General features: G+C 38.4%; 1 protein-coding gene across 1 annotated transcript; it reads left to right on the top strand.

The window, feature by feature from the left end:
• Positions 2,602-3,243, top strand: LOC107611163. Its single transcript, XM_016313118.1, has one exon. The coding sequence runs from the start codon at positions 2,602-2,604 to the stop codon at positions 3,241-3,243; it is 642 nt and encodes a 213-aa protein (XP_016168604.1).

Here is a 20,602-nt window from a genome sequence, read left to right as displayed (position 1 = left end):
TCTCTATCCTTTTGCATACTGTCACTGCACCCAACATTCGTGAGTTTGAAGCTCGTTTGTTCTAGCCTTTACCACGAAGGTTCTAATCTCTGTGAGTTCGACTGCTCTGTTGTCAGGAGATGTAAGTCAAAGTCACGAACCAGAGGCCTAAGAGATTATACTCCAGCTGTCGTCCAATGACTACGTTGAACATCATATAGACCGCTTGTGGTTGTCAGGCACGCGGATCTTGGCTAAGCGAGTAATAAAGATAGTGGGTGATTGTCACAGGTCACCCCTTCATTCTGACTTAACTGAATTAAGAATAAGAGTATATCTTGGAGAAGAGACATGCGTGAATTGAAAGAGAAACAATAGTACTTTCATTAATTCATGAAGAACAGCAGAACTCCACACCTTAATCTATGAGGTGTAGAAACTCCACCGTAGAAAATACATAAGAGAAAAATATCTTGGCATGGCTGTGTGGCCAGCCTCCAAATGTGAAAAATGGCATAAGATATGAATACAATAGTAAAAAGTGCTATTTATACTAAACTAATTACTAAGGATTACAGAAAATACGTAACTAAGTGCAGATAGTGCAGAAATCCATTTTTGGGGCCCACATGGTATGTGCTTGGGCTGAGCATTAAGCTTTACACGTGTATAGGCCTTTTCTAGAGTTAAATTCCAGCTTGGATGCCAGTTTGGGCGTTTAACTCCAGTTCTGGTGCCAGTTTCGGCGTTTTACGCCAAAAAAAGGGTTTCTAGCTGGCGTTGAATGCCAGTTTGGGCCATCAAATCTCAGGCAAAGTATAAAATATTATACATTGCTTGAAAGCCCAAGATGTTAGCTTTCAAGCCCAATTGAGAACGCACCAATTGGACTTCTATAGCTCCAGAAAAACACATTTGAGTGCAGGGAGGTCAGAATCCAGTAGCATCTGCAGTCCTTTCTCAGCCTCTGAATCAGATTTTTGCTCAGGTTCCTCAATTTCAGCCAGAAAATACTTGAAATTATAGAAAAACACACAAACTCATAGTAAAGTCCTGAAATGTGATTTTTGCATAAAAACTAATAAAAATATAATAAAAAGTAACTAAAACATACTAAAAACTACCTAAAAAGAATGCCAAAAAGCGTATAAATTATCCGCTCATCAATGAGGTTGTGAACAAGTTTCTAGCAAGATTCTACCCTCCATAGAGAGTCAATAGATTGAGAGCTGAGGTGCAAACCTTCAGACAGCAAGATGGTGAAACACTTTATGAAGCCTGGGAGAGGTTCAAAGACTTGACAAGGAAGTGCCCTGCGGATATGTTCAATGAATGAGTTCAACTACACATCTTTTATGAAGGGCTATCATATGAAGCAAAGAAAGCTATAGACCACTCCTCAGGGGGTTCACTAAATAAGAAGAAAACCATTGAAGAAGCTATAGATGTTATAAAGACTGTAGCTGAAAATGAGTACTTCTATGCTTCAGAAAGAGCTTAAAGGAAAGAAATGCTGAAGCTCAATTCTATGGATGCCTTGTTGGCACAGAATAAAATGATTGCAGCACAATTAGCAGCCCTAACAAAGAAGATGGAGACAAGCCAAGTCTCAGCTGTCCAAGCTCAAGCACCACCACAAGAAGGAGATGCACCAGAAGCTGAATGTGAATGGGAGCAGGCAAATTATGTGAACAATCCCTCTAGACCACCATATGATCTAAACTCCAAGACATATAACCCAGGTTGGAAGAACCACCCAAATTTTGGGTGGAAAAACCAACAAAACCACAGCCAAGACCACAAACCATACCAATCTAACCAACACAACAACCACAACCCCAACCATCAATCAAGCAACAACAGACCCTATCACAACTCAGAAAATGCATCATATCACTCCACCCAACGGACACACAACAACCACCATCAAGATACATCATCTTCAACCATGCAACCATGTGAAACAAATAGCAATTTTGCAAAATTAGAGGCTGCAATAACACAATTGTCATCAAACTGATAGGAACCATTTCCACTATTCTGGAGAGACAACTACAGGCTGAAAGAAAGATAGATGCAAACCAAGAGGAGTTCAGATCTAACATGAGAAATCAAGGGGCAGCAATTTTAAAATTGGAAGCACAAGTAGGGAGCTTGTCTAAACAAATACCAATGCCCACACATACATTTCCTAGTGATACCATGGCCAATCCAAGAGGGGAATGCAAGGCCATCACACTAAGAAGTGGGAAAGTTGTAAAGGCGGCATCCCCAAGTCAAAGCAACCAAGAAGAAGAAGTTGCAGAGGAACCTGAAACCAAGAACGAGGAGGAGATCCCTGCACCATCCTCACCAAAGCAAGTCCTAAAGCCTTATGTGCCACAGGCTTCCTATCCACAAAGGCTGAGAAAGGATGGAAAAGACAGTTAGTTCTCTAGATTCATAGAAATCTTCAAGAAGCTCCAGATCAACATACCCTTTGCTGAGGTATTAGAGCAAATGCCACTCTATGCCAAATTTTTAAAGGAGCTCATGACAAGAAAAAAGAACTGGGGTGAAAAGGAAACCATAGTACTAACTGAGGAGTGCAGTTCCATTATACAAAAGAAATTTCCTTAAAAGATGAAAGATCCTGGGAGCTTCCAAATTCCCTGCATCATAGGTGATATCAACATTGAGAAAGCATCGTGCGATCTGGGGGTTAGCATCAATCTCATGTCCTTGGCTATGATGAAAAGGATGACGATTGAGGAGGCCAAACCAACTAGAATGGAACTCCAATTGGCTGACAGAACATTCAAGTTTTCCAATGGGGTAGTGGAAGTTTTGTTGGTGAAAGTAGGAAAGTTTATCTTTCCAGCTGACTTTGTTGTGCTTGACATGGAGGAAGAAGCCAACACATTAATAATCCTAGGAAGGCCATTCCTAGCTACTGCTGGAGCCATTATTAATATTCAAAAAGGGGAGCTAGTCTTGAGGTTACATGAAGAGAAGATGGTCTTCAATGTCTTCAAAGTAATGAGTTACCCCATGGAATCCATAGGAGAATACATGATGGTAGACACCATAGAAAAAATAGTTCAAGGAGTTTTGGAAGAAGAACAATGTGAAGAAACTATGGAGCTGGAGCAACAAGCATCAGGTGGAGAATTACCACAAGGAATCATGGAGGATTCGATCATGTTGAACCACATGAGCAACAAGGAAGTGGAAGCACCAAAACTAGAGCTGAAGACCCTACCTCCAAGTTTGAAGTATGCTTAATTGGGTGACAACAATACTTACCCAGTAATCATTAATTCAAGCTTGAGTGAGGGACAAGAAGAGGAGCTTATCCATGTGCTGAAGCAACACAAGGATGCTATAGGATGGACACTTGCACACTTAAAGGGAATTAGTCCTTCAATGTGCATGCGAAAAATCCTGCTTTAGGAAGATGCCAAGCCTTCAAGACAGTAACAAAGAAGGCTAAACCCAACAATGAACGAAGTGGTCCAAAAAGAGGTGTTGAAATTATGGCAAGCTGGGGCGATCTACCCAATCTCAGACAGCCCTTGGGTAAGCCCAATGCAAGTAGTCCCTAAGAAAGGAGGGGTCACTGTTGTACCAAATGAGAAGAATGAGCTCATACCAACAAGAACAGTGACTGGCTGGTGCATGTGCATTGATTATAGGAAGCTTAATGAAGCTACCAGGAAGGATCACTTCTCCATACCTTTCATAGACCAGATGCTAGAAAGACTTGTGGGACATGAATATTATTACTTCTTGGACGGTCATTCTGGTTACAATCAAATAGTTGTAGACCCCAAAGACCAAGAAAAGACCTCATTTACCTGTCCTTATGGTGTTTTTGCTTATAGGAGTGATGAGCGGATATTTTTTACGCTTTTTGGGGGTATTTTCATATAGTTTTTAGTTGGATTTAGGTACTTTTTTGTATATTTTTATTAGTTTTTATGAAAAAATCACATTTTTGGACTTTACAATGATTTTGTGTATTTTTTTTGTGATTTCAGGTATTTTTTAGCTGAAATTGAGGGACCTGAGCAAAAATCTGATTCAGAGGCTGAAAAAGGACTACAGATGCTGTTGGATTCTGACCTCCCTGCACTCGAAGTCGATTTTCTGGAACTACAGAAATCCAATTGGTGCGCTCTCAATTGAGTTTGAAAGTAGACATCCAGGGCTTTCCAGAAATATATAATAGTCCATACTTTGCCCAAGTTTTGATGACGCAAACTGGCATTTAAACACCAACTTCCTGCCCTATTGTGAAGTTAAACGCCAAAAACAGGTTACAAACCAGAGTTAAACACCACAAACAGGCTGCAACCTGGCATTTAACTCCAAGAGAAGCCTCTACACGTATAAAGCTCAATGCTCAGCCCAAGCACACACCAAGTGGGCTCCGGAAGTGGATTTCTACACTATCTATCTTAGTTTACTCATTTTCTGTAAACCTAGGTCACTAGTTTAGTATAAAAACTACTTTTAGAGACTTACTATGTACCTTATGACATTTCACATCTGAATTTTGTATCTTTTACGGCATGATTCTCTAAACTCCATGGTTGGGGGTGAGGAGCTCTGTTGTGTCTCGATGGATTAATACAATTACTACTGTTTCTCATTCAATCACGCTTATTTCTATTCTAAGATATTTATTCGCACTTTAACATGGTGAATGTGATGATCCGTGACACTCATCACCATTCCCACCCTATGAACGCGTTCCTGACAACCACCTCCGTTCTACCTTAGATTGAATGTATATCTCTTGGACACCTGGTTCACGAGTTTGACTGCCTCTCCTAACAACAGAGCATTCAATTCCTTGAGATCAGAATCCTCGTGGTATAAGCTAGAACCAATCACCAGCATTCCTAAGATCTGGAAAGTCTAAACCTTGTCTGTGGTATTCTGAGTAGGATCCAGGAAGGGATGACTGTAATGAGCTTCAATCTCATGAATTTTGGGCTCAGTGACAGTGTGCAAAAGGATCAATAGATCCTATTCCAACATTAGGGAGAACCGACAGAAGATTAGCCATGTACATGGACCCTTTTCACTGAGAGGACGGCTGGTAGCCATTGACAACGGTGATCCACCAACATACAGCTTGCCATGGAAGGAAACCTGCGTGCGTGAAGAAGAAGAAGACAGTACGAAAGTAGAGATTCAGAAGACAGAGCATCTCCAAAAACCTCAATCTGTTCCCCATTACTGCATAACAAGTATTATTTATTTTATGTTAATTACTCTTCATAAACCCAACCATTTTTATTATTAATTTCCTGACTAAGAATTACAAAATAACCATAGCTTGCTTCAAGCTGACAATCTCCGTGGGATCGACCCTTACTCACGTAAGGTATTACTTGGACGACCCAGTACACTTGCTGGTTAGTGGTACGAATTGTGAAAAGTGTGATTTACAATTCGTGCACCAAGTTTTTGGTGCCGTTGCCGGGGATTGTTCGAGTTTGGACAACTGACGGTTTATTTTGTTGCTTAGATTAGGAAAAATTTTTTCTCTTTAGTTTAGAGTCACTAAAATTGCGTCTTCTATTATTGTTTTTGGTTAAAATTTTAAAATCCTTATTTTCTTTTTCAAAAATTTTTCGAAAATTTTTATAAACTAATAATTGAGTTTTTCTGTTTGAGTTTAGTTTCATATTTTAAGTTTGGTGTCAATTTATTGTTTTTCTATTTCCTCATTAAAATCAAAAATATCTTTTCTCTCTATTTAATTGAATTTTCGAAAATTTCATTTAAAAATTTAGATTTTTCGAAATTTACATTTTAATTTCTAATTATTTTATTTTATCTTATTTTTTTATTTATTCAGTTTGCTTTTAATTAAATAAAATAAAAATAAAAATATATTTTATTTGCAATTCACCTCAATTCCCTTTCTTCCATCATGGACCAAAGTGGAAATGAATAGTCCAGAAGGACTCTGGGGTCATATGCTAACCCCATTACTGCTGCATATAGGAGTAGCATCTGTATACCTTCCATCAGAGCAAGCAGTTTTGAGCTAAATCCTCAGCTCATTATCATGGTGCAGCAAAATTGCCAGTATTTCGGTCTTCCACAGCAAGAACCTACTGAGTTTCTGGCACAGTTCTTGTAAATTGCTGACACAGTACGTGACAAGGAAGTAGATCAGAATGTCTAGAGATTATTACTATTTCCATTTGCTGTAAAAGATCAAGCCAAGAGGCGGTTAAATAACCAACCTACAGCAAGCATAAGAACATGAAAACAGTTATCAGACAAATTCCTGAATCAATATTTCCCTCCAAAAAGGATGACACAACTAAGGCTGGACATCCAAGACTTTAAACAAGAGGATGATGAATCCCTTTATAACGCCTGGGAGAGGTACAGAAGGATGCTAAGGAAATGCCCCTCTGAAATATTTTCAAAGTGGGTGCAATTAGACATCTTCTACTATGGGCTTACAGAAAAAGCTCAGATATCTCTAAACCACTCCGCTGGTTGAACAATACACATGAGAAAGACTATTGAAGAGGCTCAGGAGCTTATTGATATAGTTGCTAGAAATCAGCATCTGTATATAAGTAGTGAGTCCACCATGAAAGAAAAAGCTAAGGCAGTATCAATTGACTTTAGTCCTCAGGAACAAGTTGCTGAACTCAATCAGCAACTATCTTCTATAACAAGGCAGTTAGAAGAATTTAAGGAGATGCTACAAGAAACCAAAAATGCTAACAAGGATATGGAATCACAATTGAATTAGACAAAACAGCAATTATCAAAACAGATAACAGAGGAGTGCCAAGCAGTTCAATTAAGAAGTGGAAAAACGTTAAATACCTCAACTCAAAGTAGTAGAAAGCCAAGAAAAGAACAGCTGACAGAGGATGAGCAACCTGCTACCCAAAATCCCTCTGAGAACAGTAAGATCCCAGAGAGGAATAAGTTTGGCGTTCAAACACCAGAAAAGGGTAAAAAATTGGCGTTAAATGCCCAATCCATGTCCAGTTCTGGCGTTCAAATGCCAATGAGGGATCAGACACCTGCAAGTGCTGATAATAACTCCCTCAAGAAGGCCTCTCAACCTACCTCTGTAGGAAATAAACCTGCAGCAACTAAGGTTGAAGAATATAAAGCCAAAATGCCTTATCCTCAGAAACTCCGCCAAGCGGAACCAGATAAACAATTTGCCCACTTTGCAGACTATCTCAGGACTCTTGAAATAAAGATTCCATTTGCAGAGGCACTTGAGCAAATACCCTCTTATGCTAAGTTCATGAAAGAGATCTTAAGTCATAAGAATGATTGGAGAGAAACAGAAAAAGTTTTTCTCACTGAAGAATCCAGTGCAGTCATTCTAACAAGCTTACCAGAAAAGCTTAAGGATTCCGAAAGCTTTATGATACCATGCACATTAGAGGGTACTTGTACCAAGACAGCTCTATGTGACCTTGGGGCAAGTATCAATCTAATCCCTACATCCACTATCAGAAAGCTTGGCTTGACTAAAGAGGTCAAACCAACCTGGATATGTCTTCAACTTGCTGATGGCTCCATTAAATATCCATCAGGCATAATTGAGGACATGATTATCAAGGTTGGGCCATTTGCCTTTCTCACTGACTTTGTAGTGCTGGAAATTGGGGAGCACAAGAGTGCAACTCTCATTCTAGGAAGACCTTTCCTAGCAACTGGACGAACCCTCATTGATGTCCAAAAAGGGGAAGTGACCTTGAGAGTCAATGAGGATTAGTTCAGGCTGAATGCTGTTGAAGCAATGAAGCATCCATACACATCAAAAGACTACATGAGTGTTGATATTATTGACTCCCTGGTAGAGGAGATCAACATGGCTGAGAGTCTCGAATCAAAGCTAGAAGACATCTTTAAAGATGTTCAGCCTGATCTGGAGGAATCATAGTAAATAAAAGAGCCTCTGAAAATTCCTCGGGAAGAGGAGAAACCTCCTAAACCCGAGCTCAAACCACTACCACCATCCCTGAAATATGCATTTTTGGGAGAAGGTGACACTTTTCCAGTGATCATAAGCTCTGCTTTAAATCCACAGGAAGAGAAAGCACTACTTCAAGTGCTAAGGACACACAAAACAGCTCTTGGGTGGTCCATAAGTGATCTTAAGGGCATCAGCCCAGCAAGATGCATGCACAAGATCCTATTGGACGACGATGCTAAGCCAGTGGTTCAACCACAGAGGCGGCTAAATCCAGCCATGAAGGAGGTGGTGCAGAAAGAGGTCACCAAGTTACTGGAGGCTGGGATTATTTATCCTATTTCTGATAGCCCCTGGGTGAGCCCTGTCCAAGTTGTCCCCAAGAAGGGAGGCATGACAGTGGTTCATAATGAAAAGAATAAACTGGTTCCTACAAGAACAGTTACAGGGTGGCGTATGTGTATTGATTACAGAAGGCTCAATACAGCCACTAGGAAGGATCACTTTCCTTTACCATTCATAGATCAGATGCTAGAGAGACTAGTAGGTCATGAATATTACTGCTTTTTGGATGGCTATTCAGGTTACAACCAAATTGCAGTAGATCCTCAGGACCAAGAGAAAACAGCATTCACATGTCCTTTTTGAGTGTTTGCCTACAGAAGGATGCCTTTTGGTCTGTGCAATGCACCTGCAACCTTTCAGAGGTGTATGCTCTCTATCTTCACTGATATGGTAGAGAAATTTTTGGAAGTCTTCATGGATGACTTTTCAGTATTTGGAGACTCATTCAGCTCCTGCCTTAACCATTTAGCACTTGTTCTGAAAAGATGCCAAGAGACCAACCTAGTTTTAAACTGGGAAAAATGTCACTTTATGGTGACTGAAGGAATTATCCTTGGGCATAAAATTTTAAACAAGGGAATAGAGGTGGATCAAGCTAAAGTAGAGGTAATTGAAAAATTACCACCACCTGCCAATGTTAAGACAATCAGAAGCTTTCTGGGGCATGCAGGATTCTATAGGAGATTTATAAAGGATTTCTCAAAAATTGCAAAACCTCTGAGCAATCTGCTCGCTGCTGACACGCCCTTTGTGTTTGACACAGAGTGTCTGCAGGCGTTTGAAACTCTGGAAGGTATGCTGGTCACAGCACCAGTTATTTCTGCACCAGACTGGACATTACCATTCGAACTAATGTGTGATGCCAGTGACCATGCCATTGGTGCAGTATTGGGACAGAAGCATAACAAGCTTCTGCATGTCATTTATTATGCTAGCCGTGTTTTAAATAATGCACAGAAAAAATACACAACTACAGAAAAAGAGCTGCTTGCAGTGGTTTATGCCATTGACAAGTTTAGATCATACTTAGTATGATCAAAAGTGATTGTGTACACTGACCATACTGCTCTTAAATATCTACTTACAATGCAGGATTCAAAACTCGGGCTCATAAGATGGGTGTTGCTTCTGCAAGAGTTTGATATAGAAATAAGAAACAGAAAAGGGACAGAAAACTAAGTGGCTGATCATCTGTCCCGGATAGAACCAGTAGAAGGGGCGTCCCCCCCCTCTATTGAGATCTCTGAAACCTTTCCGGATGAGCAATTATTTGCTATTCAGAAAACACCATGGTTTGCAGACATTGCAAACTATAAAGCTGTAAGATTCATACCCAAAGAGTACAATTTGCAGCAAATAAAGAAATTGATTTCTGATGCAAAGTACTACTTATGGGATGAACCTTATCTCTTTAAGAGATGTGCAGATGGAATAATTCGTAGATGTGTGCCCAAGGAAGAGGCACAGAAGATCTTATGGCATTGCCATGGATCACAATATGGAGGCCATTTCGGAGGTGAGCGAACAGCCACCAAGGTTCTCCAATGTGGCTTCTACTGGCCTACACTCTATAGAGACTCCCGAGAGTTTGTACGTAACTGTGATAATTGCCAGAGAGCTGGTAATCTGCCTCATGGTTACGCCATACCTCAACAAGGGATCTTAGAGATTGAGTTGTTTGATGTATGGGGTATTGACTTCATGGGGCCTTTCCCACCATCATACTCAAACACGTATATTCAGGTGGCAGTAGACTATGTATCCAAATGGGTAGAGGCAATTACAACACCCACTAATGATACTAAGACAGTACTGAAATTCCTCCAAAAATATATATTCAGCAGGTTTGGTGTCCCTAGAGTACTAATCAGTGATGGAGGCACTCATTTCTGCAATAAACAGCTTTATTCTGCTATGGTCCGATATGGAATTAGCCACAAAGTAGCAACTCCATATCATCCACAGACAAATGGGCAAGCTGAAGTCTCTAATAGAGAACTAAAAAGAATCTTGGAACGGACTGTAATTGCCCGTAGAAGGGATTGGGCAAAAAGCTTGGATGATGCTCTGTGGGCATACAAAACAGCATTCAAGACTCCAATATGAACCTCTCCATACCAGCTTGTGTATGGCAAGGCCTGTCATCTGCCCGTGGAACTGGAGCATAAGGCCTACTGGGCAACCAGATTCCTAAACCTGGATGCTAAGTTAGCTGGAGAGAAAAGATTACTCTAGTTAAATGAGCTAGAGGAATTCAGACTTAATGCTTTAGAAAATGCAAAAAATTTACAAGGAGAAAGCAAAAAGGAGGCATGATAAGAAACTGTCATCCAGAGTCTTTGAACCAGGACAAAAAGTTCTGCTGTTTAACTCTAGGCTCAGATTATTTCCCGGGAAACTGAAATCCCGGTGGTGGGGACCATATGTGATTACAAGTGTGTCACCATATGGCTATGTGGAGCTTCAAGACATTGATTCTAATAAGAAGTTCATTGTTAATGGACAGAGAGTCAAGCATTATCTTGAAGGCAATGTTGAGCAAGAATGCTCAAAGCTGAGACTAGATTAAAAGCTCATTAAGGTCCAGCTAAAGACAATACAGAAGCGCTTGCTGGGAGGCAACCCAGCCATTAGCAAGGTTTATTTGTTATTCAAATAATAATTATTTGTTATTCAGAATGGGCACCATTCTGGGCGTTTAACGCCATAATTGCAGCATCCTGGGCGTTTAGAAAAATGCCCAGTGATAAAGGCTTTCTGGCATTTAACGCTAGCCAGGGTACCTGGCTGGGCATTAAACGCCCAAAAGAAGCAGCAAATGGGCGTTAAACGCCAGAATGGATGCCTTTTTGGGTGTTTAACGCCAGAAATGTGGAGGGGAGGAAGTTTTGTTTCCAACTCAAATTTTTTTCAAATTTTCATGGTTCCATCCAAATTTCTTGCATAAACATGTTACAAATTATCATCTTTCAATTTCAATTTCAAAAAAATAAAACAAATAAAAAATTAAATTTTTCTTTAATCCTAAAAATCTTTCTCAAATCTTCTTCAATTTATTTTCAAATCTTTTTTTCAAAACTCATCTATCTTTTTAATTTCTTCTCATATCTTTTCAACTCATCCTATTATCTTTTCAAATTTAGATTTATCTTTTTCAAATCTATCATATCTTTTCAATTTTAAAAGTTCATCTTTTTCATATCATATTTATCTTTTACAAATCATATCTTCTATCATATCTTTTTCAAAATTTTTGAACCTACCCCTCCCTTATAAATCCCCATTCGGCCTTCCCCTCTCCTCCATAATTTGAATTTAACTCTCCTTCTATTCCTCTCCTTTCCTTTCTTTTGCTTGAGGACAAGCAAACCTCTAAGTTTGGTGTGTTTTTCGTGATCACTGAGCTAAGCTTCACTAAGATCATGGCTCCTAAGGGAAAATAAACCACCTCAAGAGGCAAGAAAGAGAACACTCCAAAACCACTTTGGAATCAGGAGAGGTTCTTAACCAAAGAACAGGAAGACCATTACCACAAAATAATGGGTCTAAGGTCGGTGATTCCGGAAGTTAAATTCGATCTGAAAGAAGACGAATATCCGGAGATCCAAGAGCAGATTTGAAACAGGGGCTGGGAAATTCTAGCTAATCCTGAGACAAAGGTGGGTAGAAATATGGTTCAGGAATTCTACTCAAATTTGTGGCAAACAGATAAGCAGAGAATGACTGGAACCGCCTTCAACACCTTTCGAACCATGGTCAGAGGAAAGATTATTTACTTCCATCTGGACAAAATAAGAGAGGTCTTCAAGCTGCCTCAACTACAAGATGATCCAGAATCCTTTAATAGGAGAATGGTGAGATTTGATAAGCGCTTGGACCAAGTTCTAGAGGACATATGCATCCTTGGAACCAAGTGGATAACCAACACAAAAGGTGTCCCGAATCAACTCAAGAGAAGAGATCTCAAACCAGTTGCTAGGGGCTGGCTGGACTTCATTGGGCGTTCTATACTGCCCACCAGCAACCGCTCTGAAGTCACTGTGAAAAGAGCAGTGATGATCCACTGCATTATGCTGGGAAACAAAGTGGAGATTCATCATCTGATTTCTTGCGAGCTTTACACTATTGCAAACAAGAACTCCACTGACGCTAAATTGGCTTACCCAAGCTTAATTTTTCTGCTATGTAAAGATGCTGGGGTGAAGATGGGAGTGGATGAGTATATCTTAGTCGAGCACCCAATCACCAAAAAGTTAATGGAAGGACAACAAGTGCAAAATAATCAATCAAAAGGAGAGCACAGGAGTTCCTCCCAGAAATCCCTCAGATTGACTACTGGACCCGCCTAGAAGCATCTGTCACCAAGCTGCAAGAAGCTATGGATCAACTGAAAGAAGAACAGCAAGTTTAAAATAGCATGCTCTGCAAACTACTGAAGGAACAAGAGAAGCAAGGGCGTGAGCTACAGGAGCTGAAGTGCCAGAAGATGTCTCTTGAAGGGCCAGACACCCCACAGATTGAAGGAGCATCCATCTCCCAAAATAAAGGTTGTTGAGTCTTAATCTTAACTCTGTGATAACTTTTGCTATTAGAGATCTACCTTAGGAGTCACATCAATAATAGTAATTAGTATCTTTATTTTTATTTTTAATTTTTTTATTATCTCCAAGTAAGCTATAATTTATTTTTCTCATCATCATTAAACATGAATAAAATAGCAGATTTTTTAGAATAAGGAGGCAGTTTTATTTTCGAGTTCTTAATAAGAAAAATTCACATTATTTATATGTGGTGGCAATACTTTTTGTCTTCTGAATGAATGCTTGAACAGTGCATAATTTTTGATAGTGAAGTTTATGAATGTTAAATTTGTTGGCTCTTGAAAGAATAATGAAAAGGGAGAAATGTTATTGATAATCTGAAAAATCATAAAATTGATTCTTGAAGCAAGAAAAAGCAGTGAATACAAAAAAAAGCCAATAGCCCTTTAAACCAAAAGGCAAGGGTACAAAGGATCCAAGGCTTTGAGCATTAATGGATAGGAGGGCCTAAAGGAATAAAATCCTGGCCTAAGCAGCTAAACTAAGCTGTCCCTAACCATGTGCTTGTGGCGTGAAAGTGTCAAGTGAAAAACTTGAGACTGAGCGGTTAAAGTCGTGGTCCAAAGCAAAAAGACTGTGCTTAAGAACTCTGGACACCTTTAACTGGGGACTTTAGCAAAGCTAAGTCACAATCTGAAAAGGTTCACCCTGTTATGTGTCTGTGGCATTTATGTATCCGGTGGTAATACTGAAAAACAAAGTACTTAGGGCCACGGCCAAGACTCATAAAGTAGCTGTGTTCAAGAATCAACATACTAAACTAGGAGAATCAATAACACTATCTGAATTCTGAATTTCTATTGATTCCAATCACGCTGAACTTCAAAGGATAAATTGAGGTGCCAAAACTGTTCAGAAGCAAAAAGCTACTAGTCTCGCCATCTAATGAGAATTTGAGCTTCATATAAAACTCTGAGATGTTATTGCCTCTTGATTTTCTTTCTATCCTGTTTTATTTATCTAGTTGCTTGAGGACAAGCAACAGTTTAAGTTTGGTCTTGTGATGAGCGGATATTTTATACGCTTTTTGGGGGTATTTTCATATAGTTTTTAGTAGGATTTAGCTACTTTTTAGTATATTTTTATTAGTTTTTATGCAAAAATCACATTTCTGGACTTTACTATGAGTTTGTATATTTTTCTATGATTTCAGGTATTTTCTGGCTGAAATTGAGGGACCTGAGCAAAAATCTGATTCAGAGGCTGAAAAAGGACTGTAGATGCTGTTGGATTCTGACCTCCCTGCACTCGAAATCGATTTTATGGAGCTATGGAAACTCAATTGGCACGCTCTCAATTGCGTTGGAAAGTAGACATCCAGAGCTTTTCAGCAATATATAATAGTCCATACTTTGTCCAAGTTTTGATGACAGAAACTGTCGTTTAAACTCCAACTTCCTGCCCTATTATGAAGTTAAACGCCAGAAACAGGTTACAAACCAGAGTTAAACGCCACAAATAGGCTGCAACCTGGCGTTTGACTCCAAGAGAAGCCTCTACACGTGTAAAGCTTAATGCTCAGCCCAAGCACACACCAAGTGGGCCCAGGAAGTGGATTTCTGCACTATCTATCTTAGTTTACTCATTTTCTGTAAACCTAGGTCACTAGTTTAGTATAAAAACTACGTTTAGAGACTTACTATGTACCTTATGACATTTCACATCTGAATTTTTTATCTTCTATGGCTTGAGTCTCTAAACTCCATGGTTGGGGGTGAGGTGCTCTGCTGTGTCTCGATGGATTAATACAATTACTACTGTTTCTCATTCAATCATGCTTGTTTCTATTCTAAGATATTCATTCACACTTTAACATGGTGAATGTGATGATCCATGACACTTATCACCATTTCCACCCTATGAACGCGTGCCTGACAACCACCTCCGTTCTACCTTAGATTGAATGTATATCTCTTGGACACCTGGTTCACGAGTTTGACTGCCTCTCCTGATAACAGAGCATTCAATTCCTTGAGATTAGAATCCTCGTGGTATAAGTGATGAGCGGATAATTTATACGCTTTTTGGCATTGTTTTTACATAGTTTTCAGTATGATTTAGTTAGTTTTTAGTATATTTTTATTAGTTTTTAAATAAAAATCACATTTCTGGACTTTACTATGAGTTTGTGTGTTTTTCTATAATTTCAGGTATTTTCTGGCTAAAATTGAGGGACCTGAGCAAAAATCAGATTTAGAGGTTGAAGAAGGACTGCAGATGCTGTTGGATTCTAACCTCCCTGCACTCAAAGTGGATTTTCTGGAGCTACAAAACTCCAAATGGTGCGCTCTCAATTGCGTTGGAAAGTAGACATCCAAGGCTTTCCAGAAATATATAATAGTCCATACTTTGATTAAGGATAGATGACATAAACTGGCGTTGAACGCCAGTCCCATGCTGCATTCTGGAGTCAAACGCCAGAAACAGGTTGCAAAGTGGAGTTAAACACTAGAAACAGGTTACAAACTGGCGTTCAACTCCAAGAAAGACCTCTACAGTGTAAAGCTCAATCCTCAGCCCAAACACACACCAAGTGAGCTCCGGAAGTGGATTTCTGTATCATTTACTCATTTTTGTAAACCCTAGTAACTAGTCTAGTATAAATAGGACTTTTTACTATTTTTGGATCATCTTTGATTAGTTTTATGCTATCTTAGACTTTTGTGAGGGCTGGCCATTCGGCCATGCCTGAACATTTATCACTTGTGTAATTTCATTGGTAGAGTTTCTACACACCATAGATTAAGGTGTGGAGCTCTGCTGTTCCTCAAAGATTAATGCAAAGTACTACTGTTTTTCTATTCAATTCAACTTATTCCGCTTCTAAGATATTCATTCGCACTTCAATATGATGGATGTGATGATCGTGACAGTCATTATCATTCTCAACTTATGAACGCGTGCCTGACAACCACTTCCATTCTACCTTAGATTGAATGGATATCTCTTGGATATCTAATACAGGGGACCGAGTCCGAATTATTAGTGTCTTCGTGGTATAAGTTAGAACCCATGGACGGTCATTCTTGAGAATCCAGAAAGTCTAAACCTTGTCTGTGGTATTCCGAGTAGGATTCAGGGATTGAATGACTGTGACGAGCTTCAAACTCGCGAGTCCTGGGCGTAGTGACAGACGCAAAAGGATCAATGGATCCTATTCCAGTATGATCGAGAACCGATAGATGATTAGCCATGCAGTGACAGCGCATTGGACCATTTTCACTGAGAGGACAGGTGGCCATTGACAACGGTGATGCCTAACATACAGCTTGCCATGGAAAGGAGTAGGAAGGATTGGATGAAGACAGCAGGAAAGTAGAGGTTCAGAGGGACAAAAGCATCTCTATACGCTTATCTGAAATTCTCACCAATGAATTACATAAGTACCACTATCCTATTTTATATTTTATTTATCTTTTACTTATCAATTCATAAAATCAGTTGAATCCACCTGACTGAGATTTACAAGGTGACCATAGCTTGCTTCAAGCTGACAATCTCCGTAGGATCGACCCTTACTCACGTAAGGTTTGTTACTTGGACGACCCAGTGCACTTGCTGGTTAGTTGTATAAAGTTGTGAAACAGAATTAAGAACATGAACGTGCGTATTGAGTTTTTAGCGCCGTTACCAAGGAAGGAATGATCACGACTTCGCACACCAATTTTTTGGCACCGTTGCCGGAGATTGTTCGAGTTTGGACAACTGACGGTTCATCTTGTTGCTCAGATTAAGTAATTTTATTTTATTTTATTTTTAAGCTTTTTTTTTACTTCTTATTTTCGAAAAAAAAATATACAAAAAAAAATTTTCTTTTTCCTTTTTTCGTTTTTCCCAATTAATTTTCGAAAAAAATACAAAAAAAATTATAAAATCATAAAATCAAAAATATTTTTGTGTTTCTTGTTTGAGTCTAGAGTCAATTTTTAAGTTTAGTGTCTTGCATGTGTTTGTTTTTCTCAAGAATTTTCAAAAATTTATCATATGTTCTTCATGATCTTCAAGTTGTTCCTGGCCAGTCTTCTTGTTTGATCCTCTTATTTTCTTGTTTTGTGTCTTTACTTGTTTTTCATATGCATTTTCAATTTGTTAGTGTCTAAAGTTTGAAAATTTCTAAGTTTGGTGTCTTGCATGTTTTTCTTTTCTTGAAAATTTTCAAAAATAAGTCTTGATGTTCATTTTGATCTTCAAAGTGTTCTTGGTGTTCATCTTAACATTCATAGTGTTCTTGCATGCATTAGTTGTTTTGATTCATAATTTTTATGTTTTGTGTCAATTTTATGTTTTTCTCTCTCTCATCATTAAAAATTCAAAAATAAAAAATATCTTTTCCTTTTTCACTCATAAAATTCAAAAATTTGAGTTGACTTTTTCAAAAATTTTTAAAATCTAGTTGTTTCTTATGAGTCAAATCAAATTTTCAATTTAAAAATTCTATCTTTTTCAAATCCTTTTCAAAAATCAAATTTTTTTCATTTTCATAATTTTCAAAAAATCCAAAATGATTTTCAAAAATCTTTTTCTTATTTTGTTTCATAATTTCAAATCTTTACTAACAATTAATGTGATTGATTCAAAAAAAAATATATTAAGTTTGTTACTTGCCTAGTAAGAAAGGTTCAATCTTTAAACTCTAGAATCATATTTTTTTTGTTTCTTGTTAGTCAAGTAATCAACTTTAGTTTTCAAAATTAAATCTTTTCAATTCCTTATCATATCTTTTTCAAATTCAATCATATCTTTTTCAAAATCAATTTCAAAATTCTTTCTAACTTCTCCCCTAACCTCTTATCTTTTTAAAATTAATTTTCAAATCTTTTTCAATCAATCTTATTTTTTTGTTTCAATCATATCTTTTTCAAAAACAAATTTCAAATCTCTTTTAATCAATCATATCTTTTTCAAAACTGCCCAACTAACTCTCTACCTTTAATTTTCGAAAATCCCTTCCCTCTTTTTCAAAATTTCGTTTTAATTAACTAATTGTTTTAATTTTAATTTAATTTAATTTCAATTTTAATTTTCGAATTTTAAATTTAAATTTAAAATATTTTTATTTTATTTTGTTAAATTTTCGAATTCCTTTCTCATCTCTAATCTCTTTCTATTTATTTATTCATCCATTAACACTTCTATCCTCACCCCTGTGTTTGGATTCTCATATTTTCCTTCTTCTATTCTTACTTTCTTCTACTCACATAAAGGAATCTCTATACTGTGACATAGAGGATTTCATATTTTCTTTTCTGCTTTCTTCTTCTTTTTCATATGAGCAGGAACACTGATAAGAACATTCTTGTTGAAGCTGATCCTGAACCTAAAAGGACTCTGAAGAGAAAGCTAAGGGAAGCTAAAGCAGAACTCTCCGGAGAAAATCTAACAGAAATTTTCGAAAAAGAAGAAGATATGGCCGAAAATAATAACAATGCAAGGAGGATGCTTGGTGACTTCACTGCACCTAATTCCAATTTACATGGAAGAAGCATCTCAATCCTTGCCATTGGAGTAAACAATTTTGAGCTTAAACCTCAATTAGTTTCTCTGATGCAACAGAACTGCAAGTTTCATGGACTTCCATCTAAAGATCCTTTTCAGTTCTTGACTGAATTCTTGCAGATTTGTGATACTGTTAAGACGAATGGGGTTGATCCCGAGGTCTACAGGCTTATGCTTTTCCTGTTTGCTGTAAGAGATAGAGCTAGAGTATGGTTGGACTCTCAACCTAAAGATAGCCTGAACTCTTGGGATAAGCTGGTCACGGCTTTCTTAGCCAAGTTCTTTCCTCCTCAAAAGCTTAGTAAGCTTAGAGTGGATGTTCAAACCTTCAGACAGAAAGAAGGTGAATCCCTCTATGAAGTCCCAAATCTCTCATGGAAGGATCAACAAAAGCCTCAACAAGGCTTTAATAATGGTGGAAGAAACAGGTTTAGCAATAGCAAGCCTTTTCCATCATCCACTCAGCAAAAGACAGAGAGTTATGAGCAGACCCCATCTAGCTTGGCAAACATAGTCTCTGATCTATTTAAGGCCACTCTAAGTTTCATGAATGAAACAAGGTCCTCCATTAGAAATTTGGAAGCACAAGTAGGCCAGCTGAGTAAAAGGATCACTGAAACCCCTTCCTAGTACTCTCCTAAGCAATACAGAAGAAAACCCAAAAGGAGAGTGCAAGGCCATTGAATTGATCATCATGGCCGAACCTACAAGGGAGGGAGAGGACGTGAACCCCAGTGAGGAAGACCTCCTGGGACGTCCAGAGATCAATAAGGAGTTTCCCTCTGAAGAACCAAAGGACTCTGAGGCTCATCTGGAGACCATAGAGATTCCATTAAACCTCCTTATGCCATTCATGAGCTCTGATGAATATTCTTCTTCTAAAGAGAATGAAGATGTTACTGAAGAGCAAGTTGCCAAGTACCTTGGTGCAATCATGAAGCTGAATGCCAAATTATTTGGTAATGAGACTTGGGAAGATGAACCTCCCTTGCTCACCAATGAACTGAGTGATCTGGATCAACTGAGATTGCCTCAGAAGAAACAGGATCCTAGAAAGTTCTTAATACCTTGTACCATAGGCACCATGACCTTTGAGAAGGCTCTATGTGACCTTGGGTCAGGGATAAACCTCATGCCCCTCTCTTTAATGGAGAAACTAGGAATCTTTGAGGTGCAAGTGATAAACCCATATTTTATTATATATTTTGTGCTTAGTTTGAGTGATTTATTCAATCCTTCACCCACTTATTCATGTTAATTGCATGGTTTTACTTTCCCATTCTTATTATGTGATGTATGTGAAAAACATGTTTCCTATGCTTTAAAATTAATTATTTTAATTACCCTTATTATCATTCGATGCCGTGATTAGTGTGTTGAGTAGTTTCAGATCTTCTAAGGCAGGAATGACTCAAAGGATGGAAAGGAAACATACAAAAAAATGGAAGGAAAGCACAAAACGGAGTTTTTGGAGAAACTGGCATCCACGCGATCGCATGGGCGACGCGGACGCATGCCAAGCGCAAATCAACAGCGACATGGCCGCATGACTAACGCAACCGCGCGCCTTAAGCAAAACACATATGACGCGGCCGCATGACTGACGCGACCGCGTGACAAGAAAAGCTCCAAATGACGCGACTGCATGACCCACGCGGACGCGTGACAGAGGCCACGCACCAGAAATTGCAGAAAACGCTCCCAGCAATTTCTGAAGCCCTTTTTGGCCCAAATCCAAGTCCAAAAGGCATAGACCAGAGGTTATGAAGTGAGGGAATGCATCCATTCGAGGAGAGCTCGCCAATTAGTTACTTTTCATGATTTAGATTTAGTTTAGAGAGAGATTATCTCTCTCTTTTAGGATTAGGATTTAGGATTTCTCTCTTTAGGAGTAACTCTCGATCCCAGGTTTAATGTTCCTTTACTTTAAGCTTCCCTTTCACTTTTGTTCATCCCATTACTTTAGATGATTATTTACTTTGCAATTTGATTTATGAATTCTTCCATGTTATAGATTACTCTTTTGAATTAATACTATTTGAGGTATTTCAGTTTAATATTGCTTTCTTTTATTTATCCTATTATTGCTTTTACTCTGAAGACATTTTATTCCAGTAGATTTACTTTTCTCCTTTTGGTTTTGGTTAAGAAATTAGTAACTCAGGAGTTATCAAACTCAACATGATTGATAATTGTTATCTTTGTTAATTGAATTGAACTTCAA

The sequence above is a fragment of the Arachis ipaensis genome, chromosome B08 (genome assembly GCF_000816755.2).
Source record: "Arachis ipaensis cultivar K30076 chromosome B08, Araip1.1, whole genome shotgun sequence".
Lineage (NCBI taxonomy): Eukaryota > Viridiplantae > Streptophyta > Magnoliopsida > Fabales > Fabaceae > Arachis > Arachis ipaensis.
This window is presented reverse-complemented; position numbering and strand designations above follow the sequence as displayed.

Coding starts and splice junctions, on each gene's coding strand:
- LOC107611163 (XM_016313118.1), top strand. CDS start 2,602: ATGAAAGATCCTGGGAGCTTCCAAATTCCCTGCATCATAGGTGATATC.